The 10,133-nt window shown below is 38.8% G+C and overlaps 2 protein-coding genes across 3 annotated transcripts; both read left to right on the top strand.

Moving 5' to 3' along the window:
• Positions 1-528: 528 nt before the first annotated feature.
• LOC107635247 (putative leucine-rich repeat receptor-like protein kinase At5g63930) lies at positions 529-4,517 on the top strand. Of its 2 annotated transcripts, XM_088483589.1 has the most exons (3): positions 620-1,022; positions 1,992-3,608; positions 3,688-4,517. In XM_088483589.1, the coding sequence occupies exons 1-3, from the start codon at positions 758-760 to the stop codon at positions 4,071-4,073; spliced, it is 2,268 nt and encodes a 755-aa protein (XP_088339715.1). In that variant the 5' UTR covers positions 620-757; the 3' UTR covers positions 4,074-4,517. The 2 variants fall into 2 exon arrangements, with proteins under 2 accessions (XP_016194141.1, XP_088339715.1); XM_016338655.3 differs by having other exon boundaries at positions 529-3,608.
• Positions 4,518-8,139: 3,622 nt separating this feature from the next.
• Positions 8,140-9,206, top strand: LOC148569456 (uncharacterized). Its single transcript, XM_088485055.1, has 2 exons — positions 8,140-8,569; positions 8,644-9,206. Exons 1-2 carry the CDS (start codon positions 8,140-8,142, stop codon positions 9,204-9,206), a joined length of 993 nt encoding a protein of 330 aa, XP_088341181.1.
• Positions 9,207-10,133: the final 927 nt, after the last annotated feature.

The raw sequence follows: 10,133 nt of genomic DNA on the forward strand, positions 1-10,133 counted from the left end.
GCAGAACTAAATAACGAGTTATTGGCCTGAAATTATCAAAGACACATAAGTAACCTGTTCTATGCTTAATAAAATCAACTAAGACACACAAAAAAAGTATATGAAAAAGAAAAACTACACAAACACTAAATAATATAGAATAGACGTTTAAGTACAGTTTTAGATTAAATTTAAGAATCTAAAATAGATGTAATTCACATAGTTCATAGTTGATTAGAAAAGGAAAAATGAAACCCATATTTATATGGCAAATCGCGACACAATATGTTTAGATGTAAATTATGAAGAAAAGGAAAAAAATATGCCATATGGAACACAAGTAGACTCACTTGTTCCTATTTCTTTCCCTTTTCATATATTTTTTTCTTCTTGGTCTTCTTTTCTTTGTTTATCTTCATTAATCACACTGAATAAAGGTCTCGTTCAGATTTAGCTAAAAGATTAACAACTAAACCATTAATAAAAATATCTTTTGTGGTGTGAAGCCGACACAACATAACCTTTTGCTAAAGCAATGAAGATTTTTCCACACAACAATAATTCAACCTTTGAAGTGGGGTGGTCCGGTTAAAAAATGGATTTTGTTTTCCTTTGTGCAAAACTTTCCAAAGTGCAGGATCGGCCACTCATTAGTTGCACTTGGTTACTTTTATATATATCAGTATATCCATACACCAGAACTATCTTCAGCCTTTGAATGCATTGCATCTTTGATTGATCCAAAAAGTCTTGTTATTATACTTATTCAGCTTGAACCATGTTCCAAAAAATCAGGGTTATGATGGCATGCAGGGTAACTATATGCATAGTTCTTAGTGTCCTCATAAATATGGCCTCAGCTGCAATTGATGAAAACAGGGAAGCAAATGCACTCTTGAAGTGGAAGGCCACTCTTGACAGCCAAAGCCAAGTTAAGTTGTCATCTTGGAACAACGGCACAAGTCCATGCAGATGGAGAGGAATTCAGTGTGATAAAACAAAGTCAATCACAAGCATGGATATTCAAAATTTTGGACTCAAAGGTACACTCCATACTCTCACCTTCTCTTCATTCCCCAACCTCCTTAGCATAAACATATACAACAACTTATTCCATGGAACCATTCCCCCACAGATTGCTAACTTGTCCAGAGTTAATCAATTGAACTTGTCCAAAAACTTCTTTGAGGGTTCCATTCCTAAAGAGATCTTCACCTTGACAAGTCTTCGCGGGCTTGATCTTTTCGAATGCCATCTAAGTGGCCAAATCCCTGAGTCTATAGGAAATTTGTCCAACTTAACATATCTAGATTTTGGAAACAACAATCTCTCTGGCCACATTCCTACTGGGATTGGCAAATTGACCAACCTTGAGTATTTTTCTTTTATAAATAATTATCTTTCTGGTTCCATTCCAATGGAAATAGGAATGATGACAAACCTTCAGACGATTGAATTCTCATATAACACTCTCTCTGGTGTTATCCCTTCTACAATTGGTAACTTGAGCAATCTGCAACAAATTTACATTCCTAATAACACACTGTCTGGACCAATCCCACCCTCTATCTGGAACATGTCTACTTTGACCTTGATATGGCTCTTTGGCAATGAACTTTCCGGATCTATCCCAAATTACATAGATAACTTAGCCCCCAATTTGAATTCCCTTTCACTTGAGGGCAACCACCTTTCTGGCTCCATTCCTCCCACACTTGGAAATTTGACAAAGCTCACCGAACTATACCTGAGATTTAACAATTTTTCTGGACCAATTCCTTCCTCTATAGGTAATCTGTTCAATTTGAACTACTTGACTTTCCAATATAATAAACTCAGTGGATCCATTCCTGACACAATTGGAAACTTGAAAAGCCTCTTTTCATTAGAATTGTCCAACAACATGCTTACTGGCTCCATCCCACAGGGCATTAATAACATGACATTGTTGCAAGATTTTTTAGTGGCCCAAAATAATTTCACCGGTCATTTGCCACCTCAAATCTGCTCAGGTGAGTCACTCTTGTACTTTGCTGCTGAGCACAACCGTTTTACCGGTCCAGTTCCAAGAAGCTTGAAGAATTGCTCTAGTATTGTTAGAATCACATTAGAGGGAAACCAGTTGGAAGGTGACATATCGAAAGACTTTGGCATATATCCCAATTTGAAACATATTGATTTGAGTGATAATAAATTTTATGGCCAAATTTCATCAAACTGGGGCAAATGTCATAGTCTTCAGAACTTGATCATATCCAACAATAATGTTTCCAGTGGTATACCACCACAAATTGTGAAGGCTACCAAACTTGGCAGGATTCAACTTTCCTCAAACCGATTGACAGGGAAGATTCCGAAAGAATTAGGGAGAATGAAAAGTTTGCTTGAACTCAAGATCAGTGATAATCTTCTCTCAGGAAACATTCCAACAGAATTAGGATCACTGCAGAATTTGCAAATCTTGCATCTAGCAGGAAATGAGTTGAGTGGTAACATACCAACAGAAGTTGTTGAGTTACCCAACTTGTTGGAATTGAATTTGAGCAACAACAAGCTAGAGGGAGGCATCCCCTCTCACTTTGGTTCATTCCAACCTCTATCTTCTCTTGATCTTAGCAGGAATTTCTTGAATGGAACTATTCCAAATGTGCTTGGACAGTTGACGCACTTGCAGTTGTTGAACCTCTCACACAATAATCTCTCTGGCAATATTCCATCCACTTTTGGTGGCATGTCAACCTTGACATCTGTCAATGTATCATACAACCAGTTAGAAGGGCCACTTCCAGAAAGTAAGGCCTTTCGCACTGCTACAATTGAGTCACTGAAAGGTAACAAAGGCTTGTGTGGTAATGTCACTGGCTTGGTGCAATGCAAAACTAATAGCTATAGCCAAAAGAGTCACAAGGCCATGCAATTAGTATTGTTTCTTATCTTTGGAATACTAGTACTTGTGCTTTGTGTGGTGGGTGTTTTAATGTATATTATTTGTAGAAGTGTGAGAAAGAAAGAAGACTCAGCCAAAGAAATACAATCAGAAGAACACTTTTCCATATGGAGCCATGATGGAAAAATGGCATTTGAAACTATCATTGAAGCTACCAAGAATTTTGATGACAAATATCTCATTGGATTTGGAGGGCAAGGATCTGTTTACAGAGCTGAGTTACCTTCAGGTATGGTTGTTGCTGTGAAGAAAATTCATGCAGAATCAGATCCAGAGGACAAGTCCAATTTGAAATCATTTAAAAGTGAAATTGAAGCACTGACAGAAATCAAGCACCGCAACATCATAAAGCTATATGGATTTTGCCAGCATTCCCGGTTCTCTTTTTTGGTTTATGAATTCCTGGAAGGTGGCAGTTTGGATCAAGTACTAAGCAATGAAGCAGAAGCAAGTGCATTTGATTGGAAGAAGCGAGTGAATGTGGTTAGAGGAGTTGCTAATGCTTTATCATATATCCATCATGATTGCGTGCCCCCTATAGTTCATCGTGACATATCAAGCAAGAATATTCTTCTGGATTCAGAAGATGAAGCTCATGTCTCTGATTTTGGGACAGCTAAGTTTCTAAAGCCAGGTTCAAATTGGACCACACTTGCAGTCACCTATGGCTATGGTGCTCCAGGTAATAAATCCATTTTACCTTGATACTAAAACCATATATGGATTTATGAATGACTAACTTTAAATTTTCAATGTTATAGAACTTGCTCAGAGTTTGGAGGTGACTACAAAAAGTGATGTGTATAGCTTTGGAGTGCTTTGTTTCGAAATCCTTGTGGGAAAGCATCCGGGAGATATGATCAATTCATTGTTGTCACCATCAACCGCATCAATAACATACAATTTGTTGTTGGTTGATGTAATTGATCAAAGGCCTCCCCATCCTGAGAAGTCAGTTGCTGGGGAAATCATGTTAATCACAAAGTGGGCGCTTGAGTGTTTGAGCCAAAATCCACAATTTCGGCCAAGCATGCATCAAGTGTCTAAAGAACTCATGATGGGAAAATCACCTTTCTCTGATGACCACTTTCCCATGATCAGACTTGGACAACTCAATCAAGAATTATTGGAAGCTCCACTTGTGTGATTAATGATTAATCTCACCCGTTTCTTATGAATTAGTGTGATCTAATGGGGGTTCATGTAACGCAACTGTATCATAGGCGTGTTCAATTTGTGAGTGTGTGTGTAACATGTATGTATGAGTTATGGGCAACTGTACCATAGGCTTGTTTAATCATTTTGCATACTGGTTACTGGGATATGCTAATCATTGTGTCTTTGTCTTTGAACTCAATTCTTAATTTGGGTGGAAAAGAAGGATGAGACTATAAACTAGAAAAAAGAATGTGGCATATGTACATGTCAAATATAAAGATGGATAACACAATACAGACCCTAAGTTGGGCAACTCATTGAAGGACCGGGAAGTGCACTTACGTGATTGCTTCATTATGATCTAATGATTCATACTTCATATATATAAAATAATCCTCCTGTGTCTTAATTCTTAAGCTTGTTTACTTTGGCAGTGTGTTGTGTACCCTTTATATGTATGAGTTAAGGTTACTTTCTTTGGTTAGGTTTTGTACCAACCAATCACAAAAGCAGATAAGCTTGTTGAGTTAGAATGAACGAATGAAAGTAGAGCAATGTCATTGTTAAATTTCTCAATAAAAATAGAACAAAGCTATTAATAGGAAAAATTGAACTATGACTAAACTAATTCTTGATTTTATTGGTAAAACTTGAAATATATTTTAATTTTATCTTTTAATTTTGCCAATGAGTTATAGCTCAAATGGCATAGACTCCCCATACTCAATTAAGAGGTCGCGGGTTCGAGTCACATATCTTTCCAAGGACTAATCTGTCACGGATTGAAACTCCATTTAAGAATTTGTCGCTGGCCAATGAATTACTGCATGCAAAGAATTCGAATCTCCAACACTTACTTAAGCAGACTAATGGGTAACCGTTACATCAATCCAACTTGATTATTTTTTTTATTTATTTTGTTAGAAGTTAAATCTTTTGGAGGCAAAAACTGAAAGTGATTGTAAGTATTTTTTTTGGGTCCTTGAATAAAATATTGGAGGAAGGATGAGAGTTGGGCTTTTGGTAGAAAGGAAGGTGAAACTATATAGTATATACCAGAAAATGATGGGTCAAATGTTCAGGTGAAAAGAAGACTGACAATAAGAAAACCAGGCCAGGTAGGGTGTGGGATGTGGCTAAAACCTTACCAGAATAACTTAAAGAGCCTGGTAACCCGTAAGCCATATGACCTTATGACCCACTTATATTTTAATCTTGTATTCGTTATGTGTGATCTGCTAAATTATTGCGGAAATGGTGGGTCTTCATGTTTTATGGGTGTGTGGCGCAGTGCTTCCCCGTCCATTTCATTTTGTCAAATTATTTTTTGGAAAAACACAAATTATCCGTTTAAAATTTTCTTTTTTAACTATAAGGAGAAGGGAAAACATTCCGTCTTCCATTTCCTTTAAAAACATTTAAGGAGCAAGGGAAATTATGCGAGTTAAGCCCCACTTTAGTCTCTGAGATTGACGAGTTACACTGATTTAGTTCTCCAGATCTCGATTGCACTAAATTAGTCCCCCAGATTCAAAAAAATGCAGCACGTTAGTCCTTACCCTATTTTCTGTCACCGGAGGACTGACGCCGTTAGTGACTTGGCAAATATTGCCACGCTGGACACTAGGAAACGGCGTCGTTTCTAAATTGGCGCTAAAAACCCCTTTTGAGCGACATCGTTTCTATGCGATGGAAAACAAAACGTTGGCCTCTCCCTCTTTTGTCTCCACTCTTCGTCTTCAACCCCTCCATGAGTGACGCAAAGGAAAAACGTCTCTCTTCCGTTACTCACTGAAAATAGGAACGAGTAAGCAATAGGATTCCGGAGACTGTTTGATCACGAGTGAACACTGTACAGTTGTCTGAGGAGGTACTTTGCTGCAACAAGGAGCTTCTGTTCTGTCACCGAGGTTAGTGAAGATTTTAAAAATTTATTTTTTCAAATTTTAGGGAATGCGTTGATGGTTGTTGATCATAGTTTATTGCTTTGTATATTGTTTTTGCCTAAGGTTTGTAGTGAAATTTTGGCTAGGGTTTTATTTCGATGTTGTCTGCAACTGTTTTTTTGGGGTTTGTCTTCATGCTCTGTTCCGATGGTGGATAAATGTGTTTTATTTTGATATATGTTTCTGTAATGTATGAATGTAGTTGATGAAAACTATCTTAAAGAGATCATTGTGTGGAACTGGTGCTGAAAAGAAATTTTTTTGTGTCCAAGCCCAAACCAAAGTCAAAGCCCAAAATCAGAACTAAAGCCTATTGCACAAGGTCTGCTTCACAAGTGAGGACAAGGCAGCAACATGAGAAGAAAAAACAAGTGCTGAGGTTGTCTTCTTCTGAAGATGAACACACCACAGAGGACAGTTCATATGATCCTGGGAGAGATGATAGCTCAAGTGATGATGATGTTGTTAAAAAATGTGAGACCAAGAGCAGAGAGCCTGGGTCGAAGCATGCACCTGCTAAGGGACTAGCAAAGTCTAAGAGGAAGTTTCTTAACGATGATGATGCATTGGTGGTGGATGATGAGGAGTGTGATGTGGACTTAAGTTTCTTAGAAGTCCCTGTGATAGGAGATGAAAACCTAGACAACTCATATGATCCTGGAGCAGAGTCTGATGGTGCTAACTCTTGGTACTCGGAGGAAATGAAGACTCCTCCTCCTTTGGAAGATGAATTTTCTGAAGAAGAGCCAGATGATGTATTCCCGGTATTTAGAGATGGTATTCGGTTTGGTGATTTAAAACTTGAGGTGGGGGATGAAGTTTAATACAAAGTCTGAGTTCAGAGAGGCAGTGAGAGAGTTTACAATTCAAGAAGGTAGGAGGATTCAGTTTATTAAGAACGATGCTGTGAGATGCAGGGCTGTCTGTAAGGCTGAGGAGTGCAAGTGGGTGGTATATGCCTCACGAGATCATGAGGAGACATGTTGGCAGATAAAAACCTTCAATGACGACCACACGTGTGCTAGAGAGACCACCAACCGAGCTGCAAATAGGAACTGGTTGACTAGCAAGTTAGTGAAGAAGGTTAGGAAATATCCTAACTTCAGACAATGTGAGGCAGCTGTCTACTTCAAGTCCAAGTGTGATCTGGTGCTAAATAAGAATTCAATTTCTAGAGCCTTGGCAGACGCTAGAGCTGTGGTGTATGGAGATGAGAAGGCCCAATATGCAATGGTAAGGGACTATGGAGAAACCCTATTAAAGTGTAATCCGGGTTCAACAGTTAGAATAGGAACCATCCCCCAACCAGATGGAGAGGTGATCTTTCAGAGGATGTATGTATGTCTTAGTGGGTGCAATAATGGTTTTAAGGCAGGGTGCAGCGACTGATTGGTTTAGATGGTGCGTTCCTTAAAGCTCAAACTGGAGGCCAGATTCCACCCGCTGTGGGTCAGGACGCAAATCATCACATCTATGTTATAGCATGGGCAATTGTGGATGTCGAGAACACGGAGAACTGGAGGTGGTTTCTGGAGCTACTCCATGAGGACCTCGGAAACTATAAAGAAAACAAATGGTGCTTCATGAGCGACATGCAGAAGGCAAGTATAAATTGCTAGTGCATGCCCTTTCATAGTAGGTTGTATTATTAGAACAGTTCTTATGGTATAGCCTATTACTAGTTAATGTAAGTTCTTTGAGTATTATGTGTCCACATGATGGTCTGAATAGCTGTGAACTGATTATACTGTTTGTGTATAGTATGCTGGTAACATGACTTAGGGACTATTATGTATCACGTATTGTAAGTCAGGGACTATTATGTGTCACGAATTGTATCTCAGGGACTATTATGTATCACGATGTGTAACTTAGGGACTATTATGTATCACGATTTGTAACTAAAGGACTATTATATATCACGTATTGTATCTGATTCACATGCAGGGCCTGCTTTTTGCAGTCTAGGAGGTAATGCCTCATGTCCACCATAGGTTCTGCGTGTGGCACTTATGGAGAAATTTTAACAAGCAGTGGAAGGATTTAGAGTTAAGGGGTTTACTTTGGAAATGCGCACGATCAACAACTTATCAAGATTTCTCTGACAATATGAAGAAGATTAAGAAAATTAATGAAGAGGCGTGGAATTACCTGAACAAGTGGCCTATGGAGTCCTGGACAAAGTCAGCATTTAGTCATGCTCCTAAACTGGATAATATCTGCAATAACGCTTGCGAGGTCTTTAATGCAAGAATTAAGGAAGCAAGGGCCAAGCCAATCATCACGCTACTTGAGGAGGTCAGAATGTTTGTCATGAGAACAATCGCTAAAAACAAAGTTAAGTTAGCCAACCATGTGGGAAAGCTACCACCAGTGGTTCAAAGTAGGTTGGACAAGATCAGGAAGGAGTCTAAAAGTTGGATGACAATCTGGACAGGGGATGATGAGTATGAGAAGTTTGAAGTTCATGGTCATCCAACTAACATGGTAGTGGATTTGGGCAAGCGACTCTGCACATGTCAATTTTGGATGCTAACAGGTAATTAATACTTTATTAACCAATAGACCTGTGTTAAATACTTTAATGACACATTACTTTGTTAATTCCTTCAGGAATGCCCTGTGTGCATGCGTGTGTAGCCCTCGCAAGGGTGAATAAGAGACTTGAAGATTTCTGTCATAAGTGGCTCACCATGGACGCATATAGAGACACTTATGCACATTATATAAATCCATTACCTGAACAATCTCTTTGGGAAAAATCTGAGCAGAATAGACCACAAGCTCCAAAGAAAAAGAAGAAGCCAGGACCAGTAACAAAGAAAAGGAGAAAGGATGCAGACGAGGGTAATGAGGGAAGCAAGAAATCTAAGGTAACTGGGACTCTAAAGAGACAACTAAAACCGTTTACTTGCAAATACTGTCTACAAAAGGGGCACACAAAGAGGGGTTGTCCAAAAAAGAGAGCAGCTGATGTTGCTCAAGCTCTTGCTGATGCAGCTGCAGCTGCTGCTAAGACAAAACCCACTGAACAAGCACCTACTCAAGCTCCTCCAGATGCACCTGCTCAGGCTCCTCCAGAAGCACCTTCTCAAGCTGCTCCAGAAGCCCCTGCTCAGCCACCTGCACCAGTTGAGATTGACCTCTTCCAGTCAAACTACTCCGATGCACAATAGTCCCAACATAGTCAAGAGGTAGTTACATTTAGTTTCACAACTCATACTCAAAATTGTTGTCCACGTTCAACTGAATTTATGTCCTACTGAAACAGGATCCACCTGCGAGGCCATCCATGTTGCAGACCAGAAGGAGGTCCTCCACACCACCATCAGGATCGATCACTGTGGATCCACTACAAGGAGCAAGCTCAGCCACATCTTCAAGACTGGCTAACTTCCTGAAATTTGTCCCAACACCTGGCTTCAAGCCACCAAGGAAGAAGAAATGAAGATGTACTTGATCCTGTTTTTTCCTATTTTGGATGAAACTTTGAATCTTTTTGTAAATCATGCTTTTTGTTTTGTGGACTGAATTTATGGCAGTAGACTTTTAATATATTTGAATACAATATGACAATGATGACACTCTGTGTCCTTTGGCTAAGGTGTATTTTGGAATTAGACCTACTCTTTACTTGTCTTAAGAGTTGTCATTAATATAGCAGGATTATTGTTACTTTTGTTAAAACTTATTGATATGGATATTATTATTGTGACAATTTCTTTCAGCTTCAATTATGCTACTTCAGATGCATTTTTTTGCAATTTCTTTCAGCAATTTCATTGAATGACAGAAAACAACTATGACATTTGAGAAGGAGAATTTTTCTTTCTTCTAATACACTTCCACCCTGAACACAGTAACACAAAGTCATCTTCAAGCTTTAACTACCAACATAAAACCAACAACAAAAACTATAAACAAAGCCAAAACTAGAATGTACATTTTTTGGGTTCTAACTTCAGCTTCTATCTTCCCAATTCTCCAAGCCAAATCTACCCTAACTTGGTCACCATCCACAGTAGACATTACCCTTCCTCTCAGGCCTTCTTCTCCAATGTCAGCCCAAACAAACAAACCACACCACCTCTTACCATTAATAT

This window comes from Arachis ipaensis, chromosome B4, assembly GCF_059453495.1.
Source record: "Arachis ipaensis isolate K30076 ecotype BB chromosome B4, ASM5945349v1, whole genome shotgun sequence".
NCBI classification, from domain to species: Eukaryota; Viridiplantae; Streptophyta; class Magnoliopsida; order Fabales; family Fabaceae; genus Arachis; species Arachis ipaensis.